Source organism: Dermacentor andersoni, chromosome 1 (genome assembly GCF_023375885.2).
Source record: "Dermacentor andersoni chromosome 1, qqDerAnde1_hic_scaffold, whole genome shotgun sequence".
In the NCBI taxonomy this organism is placed as follows: Eukaryota; Metazoa; Arthropoda; class Arachnida; order Ixodida; family Ixodidae; genus Dermacentor; species Dermacentor andersoni.
In genome coordinates, this window is record NC_092814.1 from 392,333,751 (window position 1) to 392,357,608 (window position 23,858).

The 23,858-nt window shown below is 44.2% G+C and overlaps 1 protein-coding gene across 4 annotated transcripts in view; it reads left to right on the forward strand.

Moving 5' to 3' along the window:
• Positions 1–23,858, forward strand: part of Ctl2 (Choline transporter-like 2) — a 448,555-nt gene that overhangs the window by 137,566 nt on the left and 287,131 nt on the right. For all 4 annotated transcript variants that reach the window (XM_050168532.3, XM_050168529.3, XM_050168530.3 and 1 more), the window contains exon 3: positions 17,111–17,184. In XM_050168532.3, the coding sequence (XP_050024489.1) occupies positions 17,111–17,184 (74 nt within the window). The remainder of the gene's footprint in view (positions 1–17,110; positions 17,185–23,858) is intronic.

Below are 23,858 nucleotides of genomic sequence, written 5' to 3' on the forward strand. Positions count from 1 at the left end.
GTGGAAGTCGGACCTGAAGTTGCTGCATTGTTTGTAAGCGGCTCGGAGGAGGACGACTTCGGTGGCTTTGACTAAATGCCGTCATGTAAGCTATCAATAACATGGTTCATGCTATTGGAATAAAATACTTTTTAAGATGTTCGGAGGCACTTGCAGGCGTGCCAGCACTGCCTACCCTGGCATGCATTGCATAGGCGGCAGCCGCTGCAAGCATGTACTTTCGTCACACTTTCTCATGACCTGATGCTCACGAAGTTTTTACATCTTTTACCAAATGAACATGCACGTCTTATACACCAGTGTGACTTGTGTGCGTCTTTCTTTTGGAAAAACTGCTGCTTTGAGGCGGGCGGAGGGGGTGGGGGTGCGCAAATTATAGACAGGAAAATGCGGTATATACAGGATGTCCCACGTAACTTGTGCCAAAGCTTAAGAATATGCCACATAGCTGGACAGAACCAAGATATAATGTTGTTTGCCGTTGCTTGGAGTATGTCAGACTATTTGTTGTATTTTGCCTAATCACATAGTTATTAAATTCTCAACTATTATAATCGGAGCAAAATTGTCAATCTGGAAATTGTAGGCCATCACGAAAAATTCTTGATCAGTCTTTCTGTTGCTCTATACTTGCTGCATAAAAGTTTTTTCCAAGCCTGAAAGAAAGCCTGCACAACACAAAGTCTCGGGTGGCACCTTCTGCGGCACTTAATGCGGGCTTTTGCGAACTTCTTTCAGGCATGGAAGAAAGCTTTGTTGTATGTATTGGGCAACAAAAAGCTGGATTGGGAATTTTTCAGGATGGTCTACAATTTTTTCAACACGTTTTATCTGAATATAACATTATTAATTAATCATCTTCATTAAATAACTAATTATATATTTCAGCAAAATACAAATGATAGTCTGACGTGCTCCAAGCAACTGCAAATATTACCTTCCCTCTCCAGCTACTTGGCACTTGCATATTCTTTAATTTTGGCACCAGTTAAGTGGGACATCCTGTATAGTATAAACCTCTGTAGTGCTTTTTAAAATGGTGCTAATTATGACTCGCAGAGGGGCTGCTTGGGCAAGTTGGTGAAATATTCTTTTGTTGAGGAAAAGGTGACTCGTAATACCCCAGACAATGCAAGTGTACGTCGTCCGCGATGACACAGCTGAAAAGATGCAGATTTCTCTGCAATGTAATGATGATGCCATCTGTCGACGTGCACAGTGCTTCGCAGTGACATTGTGAGCTGCCTGTGTGTGAGCACAGGCTAGGCCTTCACCTCTTCACATTGAGAAGCAATCACGAGAAGACCGCTGAGATGACCAAACTTTGTGTCGAGGTGAAATAAAGTGTAGCAAAAACACTTTCCTGTGAAAGGGAAAACGTGTTCATGGTTTTGTTTGGTCTTGCTCCACGCGGCTGCCGCCTTTTTACTGGAATGCCTAGAGGTGAAAAAGGACAAGAGTTTCTTTGAAATCTGTCCATAGGTGTCTTGCATCCTTGTGGCCGAGATGGTGGCTGAACGGCTCACGGCATTCGAAAGTGCACATGCTTTAAAGGAACCCTTAAACGGTTTTGACAATTTTCTACAAATGTACTGAGTCGTTAGATTATGTCCTTCTGATCATTAATTGACGCATCTAAGTGCTCCGCGTAAAGCGTGTAATTTGTTATAAGCTTTTAAAAATGTACATTGCTGCCGATTGCAGCACACTGTTCGGCTCAATTTTCAGCCGCCCCTACCCATTTGACGTCATTCACCCAATTGACATCAGTAGGACAAGCTATCCGATTGGCTGCCCAGGGCTCGTCATTGATAATTTTTCTAACTGTAGGGTGAACAAACGTTGTTCATAATAGTTGGAACGTGAGTTAATTTGTTTATATAAAAAGAAAGTAACAGAAAGAGAATGCACAAGAACAATTTCTCAGTACACTTGGGCACTTCTGGCACACAGCAAATGTTGTCTGCTTGTGTTGCAACGTGCTTCGTTTTGACGAGAGCTCCGTGGTCAGTGTCGGTCTCAGTCTTTTCACGAGAACTATGATTCGCCTTTGTTGCATTGTGGGCTACAAACGTAGCGACTGGCAATATGTCAAGCTGCGACATTGTGTCCCTCTGCAAGCTAGCAGACAAGCAAAGTGGCTCCAGCGCTTTGGACTGTTTCTATCCGATCGGCGCCAGGATTTGGGCGTTTGCGGCTGTCACTTTACACCGGCAGGTTACTACCACAACAGCATTTCGTGAGTCCAGTATTTGGGTAAATGCAAGCGCATGGGGACAGGGCCTGGTTATTTGACTGTGCCATTTCACGGGATGAGCAGAAGCGCAAACGTGAATGGTCTGCACGGTGCAGCCACCTGATGGCACAGTGCTCAACCAAACACAGTAGCAGTAACAAAGTGTATTCTTCTTTGCTGCTGGCGTAAGTATTTCGTAGGATCGCAATCAATAGCACGTTGTTTTTGTAAATGTTAAAAATGTTTTACACTTGGTTAGAGCAATATTAGCTCTTTGTTTGGCTGGTTAAGCTCTGCGCCAACGTGTGGCCGGACCATGGAGACCGATTAAGCAGCTCACGTACGTCTACGCTGAATTTCCTTCATCACTTTGCGTTCATGCCTCCACCGTTCCGTTGAAATGCCCAGCTCGCCTGTGGTTACCTGAATACCAGACACAATCGGCGCTGCAACAGAATTCGCAATGCACGCTGCTTCGATAAATTTCGCTTGGCGTCGACTGCCAAGCAGCTGGTGGAGAGGTTGGAGAGGCTTTGCGCGCTTGCTCCTAGAGAACCGGAAGTCAATGACACGGTGTGCCATCATGACACCGGGCCAGTGAAGGCAGAGCTTAGCCCCGATCACTCGGCGAATTGTTGAGGAGAAAATGCGTGGCAATGGAGGAGGGTAACTTGTAATCGTCCATAACTCTCTTAATACGAGAGGCTTAAAACAAATTGTGGTCCGAATGATTAACTTTAGCTGTACCCTACGCGTCTACAAAATTTGATCGAACCGTTTCAGGGGCACTTTAAGCCCAAATGGCGGAAATATGAACCAACCCATTCCTTTGCTTCCACGTGGCTAATTCTGTGTCCGTGTACTTTGCAAGACTTTTAAGGTATTGCCTATAAAGAGCTAAAAGACATAAATGTGAATAAAAAGGTTGTATTAGTAGTTCTACACACAGCATTTTTTTTTCCTGCAAGGTTTGTAAGCAAGAAAACGGACCACAAACTTAATACACCGATGAAACCGGCAGCTCAAGCGTGTCAGAAGTGGAAATGTGGAGCAAGGCGTAGGTCTTGAAGACTGCTGGAACCTGGGGCTCATGGGCCCTTTCTCCAAGCAACACTGTGCATCATACTGGCATCATCATCACCATCATCAGCCTGTTTTATGTCCACTGCAGGACGACGGCTACTCCCTGCCATCTCCAATTACCCCTGTCCTGCGCTAACTGATTCCAACTAGCGCCCGCGAATTTCCTAATTTCATCGCTCCACCTAGTCTTTTGTCATCCTCCATTGCGTTTTCCTTCTCTTGGTACCCATTCTGTAACCCTGATGGTCCAACGGTTATCTAACCGTCACATTACGTGACCTGCCCAGCTCCATTTTTTTTTTCTTGATGTCAATAGAATATCGTCTATACCCGTTTGCTCTATGATCCAAACCGCTCTCTTTCTGTCTCTTAACGTTATGCCTAACAATCTTCGTTTAATCGCTCTTTGCACAGTCGTTAACTTTTTCTCAAGCTTCTTTGTCAACCCGCCGTGGTTGCTCAGTGGCTATGGTGTTAGGCTGCTGAGTACGAGGTCGCGGGATCGAATCCCTGCCATGGTGGCCGCATTTCGAAGGGGGCGAAATGCGAAAACACCCGTGTAGTTAGATTTAGGTGCACGTTAAAGAACCCCAGGTGGTCCAAATTTCCGGAGTCCTCGACTGCGGCATGCCTCATAATCAGAAAGTGGTTTTGGCAAGTAAAACCCCATAATTTAAGCTTTTTTGTCAATCTCCAAGTCTCTGCCCCATATGTCAGCACTGGTAAAATGCACTGTCTGTACACCTTCCTTTTCAATGGTAATGGTAAGCTTCCAGTTAGGAGCTGGCAATGTTTGCCGTATGTGATCCAACTAATTTTTATTCTGTGAATTTCCTTCTCATGATTAGGGTTCCCTGTGATTAATTGACCTAGGTAAACGTACTCCTTCACAGACTCTAGAGGTCGACTGGCGATCCTGAACTCTTGTTCCTTTGCCCGGTTATTTATCATTATCTTTGTCTTCTGCATGTTAATCTTCAACCCCACTCTTATACTCTCTCTGTTAAGGTCCTCAATCATTTGTTGTAACTCGTCTGCATTGTTGCTGATTAGAACAATGTCTTCAGCAAACTGTTGATTGCCGAGATAGTCGCTGTCAATCTTTGCTCCGAAGCCTTCCCAGTTTAATAGCTTGAATACTTCTTCCAAGCACGCAGTGAATAGCATTGGAGAGATTGTGTTTCCCTGAACTCCTCTGCATTGTTGCTGATTAGAACAATGTCTTCAGCAAACTGTTGGTTGCAGAGATAGTCGCTGTCAATCTTTGCTCCGAAGCCTTCCCAGTTTAATAGCTTGAATACTTCTTCCAAGCACGCAGTGAATAGCATTGGAGAGATTGTGTCTCCCTGTCTGACCCCCTTTCTTTTTAGGTATATTCCTGCTTGTGTAGAATTAAGGTAGCTGTAGAACGTCTGTAGATATTTTCCAAGGTATTTACGTAAGCATTCTGTACTCCTTGATTATGCAATGCCTCTATGACTGCTGGTATTTCTACTGAATCAAATGCTTTTTTGTAATTTATGACAGCCATATAGAGAGGCTCATTGTACTCTGCGGATTTCTCTATAACCTGATTAATGATATGGATGGGATCCTTTGTTGAGTATCCCTTCCTGAAGCCAGCCTGTTCCCTTGGTTGACTAAAGTTCAGCGTTGCCCTTAACCTATTGGAAGTTATTTTGGTAAATGATGTTACGGGAAGGAAGAAGCGTTCGTCTATTTACAGGTGGCTTTTAATGGCTGAGCCAACAAGCGTAGAGCATCGATACTGCTAAACACTTCCTCATCGTCTCCAAGACCACCATCAGCGTCGTCTTCTTTCCACATTACCGACTGTGACATCACCCCAGTCAGAAAAAGCACCTGATTGGTGCGGCTCATCGGTCTGAGAAAGGTAATGTTTGAGACGGCTGACATGGATGGTGTCAGAGAGAGGTGAAGGCACCGTGGCATTCAGCGGAGACACTTCATATGTGACAGGGGTCACCTGGCGAAGGATGCGGTAAGGGCCATAGTACCGCGAGAGGAATTTCTCCGAAAGACCAACACGCCGAGTTGGAAACCAAACTAGCACAAGAGCACCTGGTTCGTAGTGCACGTCGTGATGGCTCTGGTCGTAACGGCACTTCTGGCATGTCTGTGATGCTGAAAGACGAATGTGGGCAATCTGGCGTGCTTGGGTCGCTGTGGCTATGACATCCCGAGTGTACTCTGTCGGCGAGTCGAGTGTGGTCGAAAGGAGAGTCTCGAAAGGCAAAGTCGGCTCACGGCCGAAGAGGAGATAGAAGGGTGAATAGCCAGCTGTGTCATGGCGCGAGGAATTGTAGGCGAACGTGACAAATGGTAGAGCAATGTCCCAGTCGCAATGATTGGAGAAAACATACATTGCTAACTTGTCAGTGAATGTGTGGTTCAGGCATTTGGTAAGACCATTAGTTTGAGGATGGTAAGCGGTAGTAAGTTTGTGTTTAGTAGCACATGATCGAAGTAGGTCGTCTATGACTTTGGCAAGAAAGTATCTGCCGCGAAGTTGACGAGGTGCACAGTGGCGCAAGATAACATCGTGAAGCAAGAAATCAGCGACGTCTGTGGCGCCGCTGGCCGGTAGGGCTCTAGTAATGGCATAATGAGTTGTATAGTCCGTAGCGACGGCAATGCACCTATTTCCGTCATTTGATATAGGGAATGGTCCGAGAATATAATTTATGTAATACTGAGAATAAGCTAATTGGCCGATAATTTTTCAATTCTTTAACATCTCCCTTTTTGTGGATTGGTATAATGTTTGCGTTCTTCCAGTTTTCTGGGACCCTTGCAGTCGATAGACACTTCGTATAAAGAGCCGCCAATTTTCCAAGCATTATGTCTCCTCCATCTTTGATTAAATCGACTGTTATTCCATCTTCTCTTGCCCCTCTTCTGCTTTTCATGTTTCGCGAGGCCCTTTTGACCTCATTGCTAGCCATAAGAGGAGTTTCTGTATCCTGTTCATTGCTGTTTCTAATTGAGGTATCCTGACTCCTCTGGGTACTGTACAGGTCAGTATAGAATTCTTCCGCTGCTTTTACTATATCTTCGAGATTGCTGATGATATTACCCTGCTTATCTTTCAGTGCATACGTCTTGGTTTGTCCTATGCCAAGTTTCTTTCTCAGTGATTTCAGGCTGCGTCCATTTTTTATGGCTTCTTCAGTCTTTCTCACGTTATAGTTTCAAATATCACATATTTTCGCCTTGTTGATCAGTTTTGACAGTTCAGCGAATTCTATCTTATCTCTCGAGTTGGACATTTTAATTTTTTGTCGTCTCTTTGTTATGTCCTTTGTTACTTGGTAGAGCTTGCCTACTGGCTGCCTTGGTGCCTTGCCTCCCACTTAAATTGATGTCTCTGAAGCCAACCTAATAACTGTTTCATTCATTAGCTCTATGTCATCATCATCTTTCTGTTCTAAGGCTGCATATTCGTTTGCAAAATAGTACCAGCCTGAATTTGTCTGCTTTTACCCTTACTGCCTCTAGGTTGATCTGTTGCTTCTTGACCAATTCTACACTTTCTCTCTTCAAATTGAGGTGAATCCTAGCCCTCATTTACCTATGATCACTGCAATTTACCCTACCTATCACTTCTACATCCTGCACTATGCTGGAATCAGCAGAAAGTATGAAGTCAATTTCATTTCTCGTTTCACCATTAGGGCTTTTCCAGGTCCACTTTCTGTTGCTACGCTTCCTGAAAAAGGTGTTCATTATTCGAAGCTTATTCCTTTCTGCAAATTCTACCATCATCTCTTTTCTAGCGTTGCTAGAATCGACGCCGTAGTTGCCAATTGCTTGTTCACCAACCTGCTTTTTCCCCACTTTTGCATTGAAGTCCCCCATTACTACAGTATACTGACTTTGTACTTTTCTCATCGCTAATTCAACATCTTCGTAAAACTGGTCTACTTCCTCGCGACTGGATGTTGGAGCATAGGCTTGTACAGTCACCGACCATTTATTCGGACCTCACGGGGACTGCGGAAATGTCCGAATAAACAGGTGTCTAAAAAAGCAGATTAAGAAAAATAAAGACATCCTTTATTTCCATGCACTTATTCGGGCTCAGCAGTAGGCTTGATGAAATTGTAAATGCGCCGTTGGACGCTGTTCCGTTTACGTACAGTCAGATAAGCCTGAATCTCTGAGAGGGTCGTACAGGCTGAAAGCACAGTCACTGCTTGCACACGCTCCGCATGCGACGGCAGCGTAGCACATGGTGCGTCATCTTCCGACTCGGAGTCATTGTCCAGCAGTGCAGCTGAAACCTGACGAATGATCTTGTCATCGTCAAGTTCTGCGCATGTCAGTACAGCAGTGTCAGCACCTGTGAAACTGCCAAATGAGACGGTGTCCAGAATCGCAATGCAACCACTGCGCAGGTCTCGACAGAACATTTTCGTCGTCAGTAGAGAGCACATCGGAAGGCGACAAATCTAGGCCTCCTGGCACCCGCTTGCCGGCATTCCCCAGTGCATTCTGCGCGGGCACTGTCGACGCCATTAGACACTTGACGTGATGTTTCTGTATGCCGCATTGGATCACCACAACCTCGACACAGCACACAAAGCAAACACCACCACGCCGTCACGCCGACACCAGTCGCACAAACTAAAAACGTGGCCTACATGCAGCGTCGCGCATGAAGAAACAAATCGGCTGCTGGATTGTCTTGACATGGCTTACTAAGCTGAGACCGGAATTGCTTTAGCCACTCTATCGAACCAGGCAAAAATTATGATGATGGCGGGGATGTGCAGTAGCGCCACTTCGTGGGGCAGTTAGGAGGCTTTGTTCATAACAAAAATGGTGTTAAGCAAGTCGAACCACGCACCGGTGAGAGTCGGTGCATGGTGCAAGTGCTCTCGATCGAGTTGGCTCGAGGAGTGTCCGAAAAATCGGATGAGAGGTTGCAAGGTGTCTGAACTTTTGGCATTTGTTATACATTATGCTCTATGGGGAGAATGACGGTGCCGCGAAGCAAAGCGAATAATCGAGCATGTCCGAATTTTTGGAGTCCGAAAAATCGGTCGGCCACTGTACTACCTTTAATCTATACCTCTTATTAAGTTTGATTACGACAACAGCTACCCTCTAATTAATGCTGTAGAATTCGTCAATGTTGCCCGCTATGTCCTAATTTATTAGAAATCCTACCCCGTATTGCTTCTTATCTAGGAGACGTCTATAGCAGAGGACATGTCTGTTATTCAGCAATGTATAAGCCTCACCAGTTCTTCTAATCTCACTAAGGCCAATGATATTCCAAACAATGTCTGATAGTTCCTCCAAAAGTCCTGCTAAGCTAGCCTCACTCGAGAGGGTTCGGGTATTAAACGTTGCAAGGGCCAGTTTCTATTGGTGTAGCTCTTGAAGACTGCTGGAACCCACGGCTCACGGGCCTTTTCTCCAAGCAACACTGTGCATCACAGTGGCATGGGTCATGCCAAAACGGAGCATGTGAAACGAAGCTGCGTCTGCGCACGCTGCGGTGCTGCTCAGCCGCCGCAACCACCGCCACTCTGTCGTTTGCATGTGAAGCAGGCTTAAGGGGAAGTATAGCCACCAGACGCTTACGCATGGAGAATGCACGAGTCATGATGTATTTATAAAATTTATTTGGCACATCCGAACATTGATGCATGAACAAGGGGAGCATATATGCTGGCTCATTAGGCTGCCTGAAGCAGTGCCAATCCCAGGCAATGGCAAGTGCATGTCGTCAGCGGTAAAACGGCTCAAAAATGCTGATTTTAGTGTGCTGCGTGTTTCACAGTGTTTTGCAGTAGCAATGACAGATGTTTCAACCGTTGCAGTGCCATTGCGAGCTGCATGTGTGTGAGCATAGGCTAGGCCTTCAGCACATGATAGTGAGAACCAATCTCAAGAAAGACCACTGAGGTAACAGCAAAACTTCACTGTCAAGATGAAATAAACCGTGGTGAATGTCTAATCCTGTGAAGGGGACAAACATGTTAGTAACGGCTACCCATTTGGCCTGAAGCAGGTAGGCCTAGGCAGGCCAGGTTCCAGCATGTCAGGTGATGACTTAATATCTAATTCATCCCTAGCCTGCAGGAGACCTCAACAAAAACCACTTCTGCAGTAAAAGGGGTGAAAATTGGCTGACATGTTTGAGCAAGAAATTTCAAAATACTGCTGTGTGCTACCTTCACACTATTTTTTTCCAGGGCCAACTATGTTATCATGTTTTCATTCTTTTGTGGGATTTGCTATACACTTTTAAAAAAGTTAGCACCCTTTGGGGCGTATCTTGTACCGCAACAATAATCGTCATCTGTCTAGCCCGCATTTCTTTAACGTTTCGAGCCTGGTACTTCCAAGTCTCGAACGGCATGCGCGTTATTGTGACACAGCAAATGTTGACAGAAAAGTAGCGAGCGCCAAGTTTTCAAGAAAGGAAATGCAAGCAAGGCAGATGACAATTATCGTTGTGGGATGAATATACACCTCAAAGGGCGCAACTCTTTTAAGAGTGTATGCAGGCAGCATTCTTACGCCACTATTTGCAGGCATTCATAGAATTCGAAGGGTCAACTTGACAGCTCTTGACACTTTGGGAGGCACTTAAGTTGTTTGTGACACAATATTACTACCACCTATGCTTTTGACTTCACGAATTTTGACGAGCCTATTTCGTTTTTTACTGGTTCAGTGTTCTTTTTCATGTCCAAAACCATGCTTCATTTTGATCTGATTTATTTATTTGACAATATTCAGATGCAGTTGACGTGCATTTGAATAGGTCGTTTAGAAAGAGCTGTAATTAAATATTTGTGTTACTCTTAAGAGATTGAGGTTTCATTCCATAATTATAGATTCTGCAGTTACCTACCTATAAAATGCATTAAAAAAATGTGGAACAGAAAAGTTTCACCCCCGCACTTTTAAGGGGATATGGATGAGAACATCTTGTGCATTCTTATGTTGTAGCCAAGTACAGCAGAAACACAATCTGTTTTCAGAGGACATTAGTTCTTTGGTGCTAGTTTTTGTCATCCACACTACACACAGAGTACGAAATACAGGTTCAGGTGAGGACAAAAATAGCTTTATCGGTGTTCGTGAATGACCATTCTGCAATACCGAAAAGCCACTGTTTCCGTAGGTGTAGGTTTGGTAAGCCAGAAAAGATTCCAAGATGGGCAGCCTTGAAATGCCCGCACCAGCTCACTTTTGATTTCACCCATTTTGACGGGCCTAGTTCATTTTTTTACGGGTAAGGATGCACTACCTGCACTCAGAAAGAGTAAAAAGGGTGAACTTTGCAAGTTTTCAAAACATTTACACACCTCAGCGGCACCATATTCGAAAATATATTTTGAAATCTGCGACATCGCACTTATGCACAAGCGATATGGTTTTGGCATTGAAGTTTTGCCTTCATTTTTTCCCCGAAGTAATCAATCTCGTACCACGGAAACAACAAAAATTGCGTCTTCAAAAGTATGTTATCAGTAAAGTAATTTAGTGTTTGTCTTTAGCGTTCCTTTAAAGTATCCTACCAGAAACTAAATGTCATGCACTTCATCAACATAATGGTTTCAACTGCGAGCAGTAAAACAGCACCAAACAACAGGACGAGGAGAGGGACACAGGCAACAGCGTTGTTGTCTGTCCCTCTCCTCGCCCTGTTGTTTAGCGCTGTTTTACTGCTCGTAATCATGAACCAACCAGCCCAAATGCGTACTCTTCGGTGGTTTTAACTGCTTTGGTTGCAGTGTACTAGAAGGGCCAGTGCAGCTGGTGGCACTCTCCACGCGACTCCGGCAGCATCGCCAGTAGCGGCGGCACTGCGATCGGCCACTCTTGAAAACAAGCAGGCAAAACGCTCACATCCACTGACACGCACGTATGCGCACAGTTGATTTTGTTTAGATTTTTGCCCCATGCACTTTGTTCATTTAGTCTATATTTGCTGCTTACGATTACAAAATAAGATGCCTATTGTTTTTGCCACAGATGCAAAATCTGTTTCTGAAATAACTATAAGCACGTTTGTTTTCACTGCTGGAGCCTAGCCATGTGCTCTTGAGAACACGGGCACTTTCAATATCTTGAAGCCTATCTGGATTAACTTTTTCAACACGATTGAACATGAGCACTCCTACTTGTTCAGCAATCAGGATTGAGTTTGTTTAGCTTGCAGAGCGTGAGGGCACAGACGGCAGTCTATATGGTTGCGAGTGAGCAGATTCAGATTGTACATAATTGCAATCGAGTGGCAGTGTGAGAACGGGATTAAACATAGCTAGTCTCCACAACATCAAAAGTAACTTTAATTAAGCAGTTAAATTGTATGTTCATGCTCTCCTTGCACCTCCTCGGCACCATCCTTGGCATCCCTTTCAGCAACACATTATAGATCATGCCTAGAAAGAAAACAAACTGCGTTAATGAATAACGTCGAACAGAATATCCGTCGGAATTCATGGTGCTAACGTCAATTGAAATGCTCACGAATATGAAAAGCAGCAGAAAATATGCATGCACAGATTGAAGAAGTCACATACACCCGCCGAAGCCATGTATTTTGGAAAGGTCACTGAAATTGAGCTGTAGGAATAGTGTCGTGTCGGCAAAGTAAACACAAATGATCTGGAGAGGACGCACAGCAATGATGCTGGAAGCCAATGGCAGCTTCGGAATGGTATGTAGGCCGGGGCGGAGGGCCAACACACGACGAGCCACTCATGTAACCGCTGGGTCGGATGTCTGCCCACCACAGGGTCAACGTTCTGAAGGCTTGGCTGCACCTGAACACACCGGCGTTGGATGCTCACACAGCAGTGGAGCAGGATGGTTCAGGCACAAGGACAGCCCGGCCTGTTCTGCCAGCTTGCCCACCATAAGAAACCCATGGTGGAATGTTGAGTTTGAGGAGGCATGGCAGGCAAGACGTGAGGATAATTGGGAGCACCGCAAAGGCATCAAAATTATGGATTCAGGCGCCTATGCCGTGACGTGAGCATAATACCTGCATCTCAAACAAAATGTGCAAGCTTTTGGTGCAATCCCAGATCGCCCGACATCATCTGCAGATCATGCAGGCATTATGAGAGGAGGGCAGGCCGGCAGCCTATAAGTTTTAGCGATATGTGAGGTCACTCGACAGGAGAGATCTCGAGGGGTCACATATACGGCTGAAGATTGCAGTAACTGGCCAGCCAATCGCAGATCTCAAGGGGCACCGTGCTCAGCATGCGACCCTCATGTATGGCGCCCTTGGTGCGCAGAACGTTGAAAATAGGGACTATGGCAACTCACTGCCTGCAATCCCTCTACTCACATGCAGTTGTGGGTTGACGGAGCTATGCTGGGAGGTGAGCAAGCAGACGGTGACAGCTGAATGTGACCCGTGACAGCTGCATGCCTGCCGGTGAAGCATCCTTTGCTCCGAGGGATTGCCAAGCCCACCACAGGTCAGCTCTCATCCAAGCAAGAGCTCACCCGGGGTTACGCGAGAGCTGACTATCAGTTTTGATTACGCTGATTTAGTATGGTGCTTAAACGTCAATCGTAACAGAGGCAAGACAGAATCTCTCCAAGGCTACCGACCGATCAGTCACAAGCGTTCTCTACCGCTTCTTTGCCAAAGTGCCAAAGGAGTGCATCGGTGCCGGGGCAGAGGCTAAGTGTGTGCTAACAGAATTGCAGAACGACTTTCGTTTGGGTTGCCGACTGGAAGATATCTTTATCCTCACTCAGTGTGTGGAAATTGCTAGGTGTGAGGGACGGTCTCTGCTATGCTGTTTCCTTGATGTCGAAAGGGCATACAACAATGTACCACATGCACCTCTTTTTGATTGCCTTGCTGCATTGGGTCTGCCGGAGGCGTTGCTGTCAGTAGTCCATTTGTATTGAACTAAGATGTCAGTTGAAATCAAGAAAAAAAAAATGGGCATGGGCAAGGCATGTAATGAAGAGAGAAGATAACCAATGGTCATTAAGGGTTATGGACTGGATTCCAAGAGAAGGGAAGCATAGCAGGAGGCAGCAGAAAGTTAGGTGGGCAGATGAGATTAAGAAGTTTGCAGGGACAACATGGCCACAATTAGCACATGACCAGGGTAGTTGGAGAAGTATGGGAGAGGCCTTCGCCCTGCAGTGGGTGTAATCAGGCTGCTGCTGCTGATGATGATACAGGGAACACCGTCACTGTGCACTTTGGTGCTGTTGGGTTGGAACCTGTCACAGTGGTCAACTGTCTTCGTCAAGGTTGCCCACTGTCACCACTGCAGTACATCACTTGTGTCTCCAGCGTTGAGAGGAAGCTTTTGAACTCTTACCCCGGCTTCCGCCTCAAGTACACCACCACCGGGATAGAAGTGAACAGCAAACTGCCGGCCTTGGGTTTTGTGGATGATCTAGTGGTGATGGCAGAGTGTACAAGGGACCTTCAAGCCTTACTGGATATCTGCCATTCAGAGATCTCTATTCTGGCACTTCGCTTCAGCGCCAAGGAGGCTGCGGTAGTCCAACTCGCAGATGACTCCACAGGTGACTTCTTGGTGGCCTTGGATGGAGAGCAGCTGATCAGCCAGTCTGGGAACAAATACCTTGGTGTCCATCTGTCCACAGCATCAGATATCTACCATATTCACGACGGAAAACTTCATATCACTGGACTGAGGGCACGATGTATCTTGCGTCGTAGTTGTGTGGTGCAACATCGGAATGTTGCGTAAATGCAACATTCTGATGAACCATGGTAAGAACAGAAGCAAAGTCCATTTGGAGCTGCCTGTACACGTTGTCGCATTCCCGCAACATTCGTCTGAAAAACGCGTCGCTTTGTGTTGCCATCTGTGCTCATCCTTCACATCTACCAAACAAACATGGCGGAGACTGCGCGTGCCCGCGAGCGGTAATACAGGCAAGTTTTGCCAATTGTAAATGTATTTATCCATAAGACAAAGCGGAAAAAAATTTTATGCCAAGCTACAGGTTCTCCCGACTCTGTTGAGTAAAAAAAAAAAAAAAAAAATTGTTGGAATAGTTTGTTTCTGGCGACAGAACGTTGCTATGTTACACAAATGCAACGGCGTGTATATCGCTTTCTATCTTCTGAGAAGTGAAATGGTTCCTAAATGCTGTTATGTCCGATCAATTCCTTCTGATAGTGAAGACAGCGACCTTTCCGGGAGTGACGACGATCCCGAGTGCAAGTCCGTTTCGATTCAGTATGTGTGCAAGATGTTTCCTGGACGAATCTCCTTTTTTATTTTTTATTTTTTTTTCGATTGGATGTGATGCATCCGCACGCTGCCGTGTCGCGCTATCACGGGTGTACCCCTTACGCCTGTGCTTCTATGTTCTAAATTTTGATGTAACACGAAAACACTGCATTGTTTCCTGGCTGCACGGGAATCTGCATGATGTACTGCTCGAAGGGTGGGAACCACTTGTGCTGCACAAGCAAGAACAATTGCTTCTTTTTGTTCTACACTAAAACATGAGTGCACCAATGATTATCATGTGCATATAAACATCTGAGTATGAATCGCACTAAGTCTATCTTTCACCTTTAACTTCATTTGCATGTTGTTGCAAATATGCAATGTACCCTTTTTCTGCAAATTCAAACTGCAGAAATGCGCTAAAGTTAGTTTCCATGGGAGTGCAGCTACTGTTATGCTTCCTTGCAACTCCATGAATAATATTACGAGGAAACAAAAATTGTTCAGTAAAGGGTTAATCAGTACGTCATGGTGTGAGAGTTATGAAAACTCATGCACGTACACAGCCTATCATTTGCCACTGCTTTTGTTTCTCTGTCCGCCACCACCTGTGAATGGCTTGAGCGGCGGCAAGGGTAGGTAGGATGTGTTGCCCTCGGCTGCCATGGGAAAGTGCCGAACAAAAGGGTACCTAGGGTGGTTGAGCTTCGAAGCGCGGGAGAAGGCGCCCAGTAAGCTGACGTTTTGTGGGTGCTTGCACTTCATGCAGAGAGATTAACGGGCCTACGGGTGACTGAAGAGAAAGGACGCAGGTGGCGACGACGACAAGATGATGAGTCAGCCACTTGCCCTATACCATCAACACAAATGCAACATTGTGTGATAACAGCTTGGGGAGTGCACTGCTGTTTGAGGCGAGGGCGGGAGCCCTTTGGACGCTTCTGTGAATGAAAATGCAGGACAGTGCTGTGACCAGTGTGTTGTGTCGCGCATGCAAAACTGCAGACGAAACTATTGAACATGTGGTATGGAACTGAAACAAACTAGGCGGCCCTGTAATGGCGAACAAAGCCTAGAAGTCGCATAGGGTTTTGTGGACACGAATGAGACGGTCAACACCAGTGCTTCAACGCTGACCAAGTGGCGCCTTGAGTGTTGAAGAGCAACACTCAATTGCTAATAGTTGCGTACACTACTGTGGCCCTTCATCGCTCCGCCCCTTTACTTGCAGCTTGTGTGTGCTCGCTTTCTTATTTAGTTCTTTTTTGTATTTTGTATTATTATATTTTCATAGCTAGGGCATGCAATTGACATGCCTGCCCAATGCAAAGGGTGTGGCTGCATTACATCAACATCATCATCCGTTTTGAGAAACTAATGTGATGCTAGAATTCGCTTTCTGCCATCTCTTCAAACATATTTTGCACCTCCAACTGCTCTGCTTCCTTCTCGAGCAACACCAATGCAAGAACTGAAGTTCCCTTTGCAAGTACCATTTTCTCGAATTAGACTACGAATTGCATCCGAACACGTGATTCTGTAGCCGCAGCCATCATTTGGGTCCAGCCAATCCAGCAGATATGCCATGCGAAGCTGATCTTGTAGCGAGCACGTGAGCGCTCGACCGGAACACCTGGCGTCACATTCTACTCCTAGCAGATAACGTCCTTGGTTTCAAAATTATTCACACGAGCATGTCGTTATTTTGACCTCGCAGAGAACATGGCCACACCCCATGGCTGGCAACGTAGGCGTGGCCTAGGCCCTTCCTGTGAGGCAAAAGTGAATGCGTTTTCTAAACAATAAACTTCGATCATGTTCCAGTCCACAAAAATAAGGAGCAGATGGAGTGAATCTGTATCCTTAAGTACATGTTAAAAGACATCTAAAAAGAAATACGATTGGCTAGAGAGAGAAACGTATACATTAAAATTGAATAAATGAGCTTATAAATTGAAAAAGAATGTTTCTGCGATGAATTACATATTTTTTCATATTTTTTTTCAGGATCCATATGATATATATATATATATATATATATTTTTTTTCATCTTTGTATGAAGAAGCATTTGAATGCATTCATATCCTGTTCCTTCTGTTCTCTCAGCTGTGTCCTGTTCAGTTTCACCCGTATGTTAGGATGATGACGAACTTGCCCAAATTTCTACATTACTGAACTGCTTGTTACAGTCACTAGGTTTTTACTTTTAAATGCAACAAAGCTCGTCAAAATCAGTGCAGTGGTTGCCGAGCAAAAACATTTTCTACATTCCCATGTATTTAGATGACAGCTGCCTAGATAAAGCTTCCCGTAAGAAATTTTTGTTTACCTGATTTCAGTGTAATGCTTAAATAATGTGTGTTATCCACCACCTCAAAATTGGCAAAAGATATCCAAAGGAGATTACTGCCATGTCTTAAGCAAAGAGCCATGGATCGTTTTTAACGATTCGACAGTCGTGGTCAAAAAGTGTTTGGTACATGAACATTGAATGACCTAAGTAAAAAAATTCTGTAGAGAATGTTAGCACAGAATGTTGTCCTGGCATTTCAGGAGCTGCACTGACATCATCTGCCTCTTCCTGTTTGTCTTCTTCCTTATTGGATGGGCCATTGTGGCATTCTTTGGTGAGTGGCCTGCAAGAATCTGCATGCTGGTTAAATTTAAAGAGTTTTCAGATCCTGGATTGACTTTGTTTTTTTCATGTCACCCATGTTTATGTAAAATTTCAATTTCATCTTCAATATGTATTACTGCCTCATTGCCCTACATATCTATGTATTATTTATTCCATGGCTAAGTTACGCTTCTTTACCTCCTAAAACTTGTACAGTTCTGTATACTTTGTGGTGTTGTCATCTGTTTCTATGCCATTGTTTAATATGTGGTGAAATATGCAACCTGCTTAGCTATCCCGCACCTTATGCTGTGTAGAGGGCATGGACACCCGGTTGAGCTCTATAGGCATTTTGTCCATGCCTCCAAATATCCTGTGTTGTTGGTGTGAACTAACTTAATTTGAATGCCTGTAACTGGATCCTTAGCCTCAGTATCAAGCTCTTGTATCAGTATGACGCTTCAGTATATTAAATGAAATACAGTGAGTTACAAGCTAATTCCGCCATGGAAACTGTACCTTGGAGGAAATTTCTGCAAAAATGTTTTAATTCACCGACAATTACCATACTTCCTAATGCGAAATTTGAGTGCAGCTCTATACATGTTTTCATTTCGCGATATATTGAGGCAAAGAAATTGAGAGATACATGTAGCAAAGTCGGTGATCATCAAAAATCTGATCAATGGAGAAACAGTCGCATTTGTGACATAGACAACCTGCAATTAGGACCACTAAAGTATGTAGTGCATGAGATAGCGCGTCCCTTAACGCACATTTTTAATCTTATCCTCTCCACTGGTGCATTTCCAAAAAACACGCAGATTGCAAAAGTAACTTTAATTTTTAAGGGCGGTGACAGAAATGTATAGAAGAACTATGTACCCATATCTATTTGACCCGTTTTTTCCAAAGCGATAGAAAAGCTCTTGTATATAAGATTGTCTATTTTTCTAAGCAATCATTACTACGCAATTTTCAGCATGGATTTCGGCAGCATTGTTCGACGGAAACCTCTCTGCTAAAGCAAAAGGAAATAATCTTAAAGAAACTTTTCAGACTGTAATTTGACAGTGGCAGTATATGTAAATTTATCGAAAGCCTTCGATTCATTACAGCATGTAATACTACTTAATAAACTGCAGTCATACGGTGTACACGGCATTGCGTACGACCTCCTAGCTTCTTACTTAAGGCAACATAAGCAGTACGTATCAGTAGGAACATCTTCAGATATTAAATCCATGAAGATGGGAGTACCTCAGGGCAGCATATTGGGGCCACTTTTATTTTGTTTATGTTAACGACTTACACTCCTTTACCTTAAATCCACATAAAACATCAATTTGCTATGCTGATGACACTACATTATTAATCACCGGTAAAACAACTGGCGATATACAAAAGATATCTGATGAAACAATGCTGCTGTTACTAGCATGGACAAAGTGCAGTTCCTTACTTATTAATACTGCAACAACAAACGCAATACTCTTCAGACCAAAAAATAGAGTTGTAAACTTGCCGTTGGTTACACTTGGTCGCAATGTGATGGAAATAGCAGAATGCGTGAAAGTGCTGGGCGTATATTTTTCAAGTACTTTAACTTGGGATGACCATATCTGCGAAACTCATAAAAAATTGCGCAAAACTGCAGTATGCTAAACAAATGTAGACATATCATTCCTCAACGTATAAAACTACTACTATATAACTTGTTAGCCCTTTCTCAGTTATCCTATGCCCACCTAGTATGGGGCACAACAACAAAAACGAATCTAAACCGACTGTTCCTAATTCAAAAGAAGTTTATGAGAATAATTGCAAATGTCCCATATGATTTTCACATGCAACTGCTTAAACAATTTAAGGTTATAAATGTCCATGATTTTTATAATTATCGTTTACTCCAGACATACTGTTCGGCCACAAAAAATAACAACTCTTTTTACAGCGAGATTTCAGAATTAAGAGAAAATATTGCCATATACACTATGCATCACCACAATATTTGGCACATGCCTACTCCTCAAGACAACTATGCAAAAAAATCAATCGCTTTTACTCTTCCAGCTCTGCTCAGTAATATTTCCAACAAATCTGTAGATGTGTCGCAGTTGTCCAAAAAGCAATGCGAGATCAGTTCGTGTGAACTATGATGCATTTATTTATCTATTTTGTATTTGCTCATTAATGTGAAGCTTTCCTTCGTATTTTGCAAAATGCTTATGTTCCCTTGTGCAATCATTGTCCGTACATATGTGTAAAAGCAGTCATTTGTATGAAAATGGTTTAATAACTGCTGCTGCTGTGTAAAAGGGCAGCCACCTCGTCAAGCTACTAATCTCAGTAGCTTTTTGTGGCTACTCCTTCCTTGCGTATTTGTTCAAGGAGAATAAAATTCAATTCAAGTGCATAGGCTTTTATGCATGACTCGTCTAGTTCAGGGTAATCGCTGGGGCCGCGTGGCTTCCAGGAAGTACTGCACAATTCGCGTTGTGTATAAATCAGATTACAAAACAATCGCAAACTAAACAAGCACAAGCGAGAGCTGACGTAAGGAGATCGTAGTATAAAACGAGCGGTCCGACTGAGACCAAATACAAGTGTGCATCGAGAAGTCGGGTGGTCCGCAGGACACCAGTTTCCCATGTGCACGTCACTGAAGGGGCTGCTCTCATTGGTTGCCGCCATTCATGACTCGCACCTTTCGTCTCCCACTGTGCGTTCTCTCTTCTATCTTTCACTGTGCTTGTTTGCTCTGTTACGCCACCGACGTTGCGGCTGCCTACGCTTGCCGCAGGAAAGGATGCCGAAGAGCTGAGCTCTAGAAGTGGTATTTTGCCTTCAAAGGGCTCCTTTGCAGAACTGCTCATATAAATTTATATGGATAAGGATACAATTTACTACAATTCATTGGCATACTTGTTAACTTTTGCATTTACTTAAGCAAGTTATTCTAAAACGCTAGTCTTTTAAGGCATCTCAAGAGAGAGGCATGGTCGTTGGAGATACTGTTATAGCAGTGGAGCTATAAACAGTTTTGCTGCTGTAAAAGTTGAGGACTAGGCTATGTGTTGAAATTACTGCTCCAGCGTACAAAAATTTGGAATTTATTTTGTAATACGAGATTGTAGAAAAACAGTGAACTTGCCTGAGGATGCAACTGTCGAGTTTTCAATGCGATTGTAAACCCAAGGTGAGTACATGTGCGCTAAACTAATGGTGGTTTTCCTTTTTTTCGCTTTTTCATAATGAATTTCAGTTTGAAGTCAGTGCTCATCCTATCTGTTCCATTTGTCTGTCCTCGTTCTTCACCCCTTTACAGTTATTTCATCATCTCTTACAAACTTGCCAAAGCTTCTGTGATTTTCAAACCCTAAATGCGAAATTGAAAAAAAAAAAAAAAAACAGAACACCTAGTAAATTTCCATTGCACACATCCTGGGTGTAATTTGTCATGCACAGTGTAACCACGAAAACGTATAAACGAACTGTTCAAGCCACATATGTGTATCTTACGTAGTGTCCTCGATTAAATTCGTTTATTTTTGAAGGCACTGTACATTGTTATGGTCCATAGTACCACCTGCTTCAAGGAGCAAAATTTGTTCTTGATGGTGCTCTCTAGATAGTCTTGTTTTGAGTACAGCATTACTGAGTAGCAAACATAAGAAGATGTGAAATACTCAATAACCGACTTGGAAATTACCAACTAACACTTTATTTAATCATTTTTGGGTGCATGTTGCACATGTGGAATCGATGCCTCTCTATGCGTATTCACTTAAGTAGGAACCCTGACAGTAGTGCTGTCTGCAACATCTTCTTCCCCAAACTTATAGAATACTATTGCATCTATATTTAGCCCCAAAACATTCCTTACCCAGTGAAGGACAAAGCTACTTAGGACTTGGTGACAGATTTTTGAATGACTAGCAGGAATCTGGTGGTGGCATCAGGATTCCTGATAAGTGGACATATTATCAGGGACATTGTTCTGGGATTTATTACAGACAGCTAGAGCGTCACCTCGGAGAGCTTTCCTCTAATATTTTACGAGGTTTTACGAGGTTTTACGAGGTTTCACGAGGTTCAAGGTTCCAAAAAAGTAAGCAACTTCAGTACTTTGACATTTGTTTAACCTTTGGTAAACACCATATATCCTTGCTGGCAGTATGAACCTAGTTCTGCAAAACCAATTCTGAGCTATAATTATGTCCACTCTATATAGAACATCATCATCATCAGTCTGGCTGTGCCCACTGCAGGGCAAAGGCCTCTCCCATACTTCTCCAACTACCCTGGTCATGTGCTAAATGTGGCCATGTTGTCCCTGCAAACTTCTTAATCTCATCCGCCCATCTAACTTTCTGCTGCCCCCCTGCTACGCTTCCCTTCTCTTGCAATCCAGCCGGTATCCCTTAATGACCATCGGTTATCTTCCCTCCTCGTTACATGTCCTTCCCATGCCCATTTATTTTTCTTTATTTCATCTAAGATATCATTAAGTCGCGTTTGTTCCCTCACCCAATCTACTCTTTTCTTATCCCTTAATGTTACACCCATAATTCTTGTTTCCATAGCCTGTTGCGTCGTCCTCAAGTTAAGTAGAACTCTTTTTGTAAGCCTCCAGGTTTCTGCCTCGTAGGTGAGTACTGGTAAGACACAGCTGTTACACACTTTTCTCTTGAGGCACAATGGCAACCTGCTGCTCATGATCTGGGAATGCCTGCCAAACGCACCCCAGCCCATTCTTATTCTTCTGATTATTTCAGTCTCATGATCCGGATCCGCGGTCACTGCCTGCCCTAAGTAGATGTATTCCGTTACCACTTCCAGTGCCTCGCTACCTATCGTAAACTGCTGTTCTCTTTTGAGACTGTTAAACATTACTTTAGTTTTCTTCAGATTAATTTTTAAACCCACTCTTCTGCTTCGCCTCTCCAGGTCAGTGAGCATGCATTGCAATTGGTCCCCTGAGTGTGATAGGCAATATCATCAGCGAATTGCAAGTTACTAAGGTGTTCTCCATTAACTCTTATCCCCAATTCTTCCCAATCCAGGTCTCTGAATACCTCCTGTAAACACGCTGTGAATAGCATCGGAGAGATTGTATCTCCCTGCCTGATGCCTTTCTTTATTGGGATTTTGTTGCTTTCTTTATGGAGGACTATGGTGGCTGTGGAGCCGCTATCGATATCTTTCAGTATTTTTACATACGGCTCGTCTACACCCTGATTCCGCAATGCCTCAATGACTGCTGAGGTTTCGACCGAATCAAACGCTTTTTTGTAATCAATGAAAGCTATATATAAGGGTTGGTTATATTGCACACATTTTTCTATCACCTGATTGATAGTGTGAATATGGTGTATTGTTGAGTAGTCTTTACGGAATCCTGCCTGGTCCTTTGGTTGACCGAAGTCTAAGGTGTTCCTGATTCTATTTGCAATTACCTTAGTAAATACTTTGTAGGCAACGGACAGTAAACTGATCGGTCTATAATTTTTCAAGTCTTTGGCGTCCCCTTTCTTATGGATTAGGATTATGTTAGCGTTTTTCCAAGATTCCAGTACCCTCGAAGTCCTGAGGCATTGCGTATACAGGGTGGCCAGTTTCTCTAGAACAATCTGCCCACCATCCTTCAACAAATCTGCTGTTACCTGATCCTACCCAGCTGCTTTCCCTCTTTTCATAGCTTCCAAGGCTTTCTTTACTTCTTCCGGTGTTACCTGTGGGATTTCGAATTCCTCTTGACTATTCTCTCTTTTATATCGTCGTGGGTGCCACTGGTACTGTATAAATCTCTGTAGAACTCCTCAGCCACTTGAACTATCTCATCCATATTAGTAATGATATTGCTACGGCACAATATGCGCGATCACGAAAGGCCAGCAGTGTGAAGACGACGACGACGATTAGAAGCTAGCGCGGGCTGTTGCCTCTTGGCCAAGCGCAGCGTATTTTCCTTGTAAATATATTTGTACATAGCTTTTCGTCTGCGTCTTCCTACGTAACATATCTGGTGGAGGTGGACGTTCCCTGTACCTCGTCACGGAGCTTCGCAGTGGACGGTACGTCGAGCTCTCCTTCATGGCTCCCGGCGACGACAACCCGACTCCGCCGGCTCCGACACCTGCTGCCACTTCGACGACCTACATCACTCTCCCCGCTCCCCGTGATCCTGGCGTATTCTCGGGCCAAGATGGGCAAGACGTCGATGACTGGATCAGCCTGTATGAACACGTCAGCCGCAATAACCGGTGGGACCCTACTATTATGCTCGCCAACGTAGTCTTTTACCTCTGTGGCACACCTCGAGTTTGGTATCGCACGCACGAAGATGAGCTCACCAGTTGGGATTCACTTAAGACACAGCTTCGAGACTTGTTCGGCAACCCCTACGGTCAACAACTTGCCGCGCAGAAGGCGCTTTCCGGCCGTGTGCAGACGTCAACAGAGCCCTATGTCACGTACATTCAGGACGTCTTGGCTCTGTGCCGCAAAGTTGACACCCACATGACTGAGTCAGACAAGGTTTCCCACATCCTCAAAGGCATTGCCGATGACGCCTTCAACTTGCTCGTCTGCAACAACGTAGCGACGGTGGATGCTGTTATAAGAGAGTGCCGCCGCCTGGAACTCGCCAAAAGCCGACGTATTGACCAGCAGTTTGCCCGT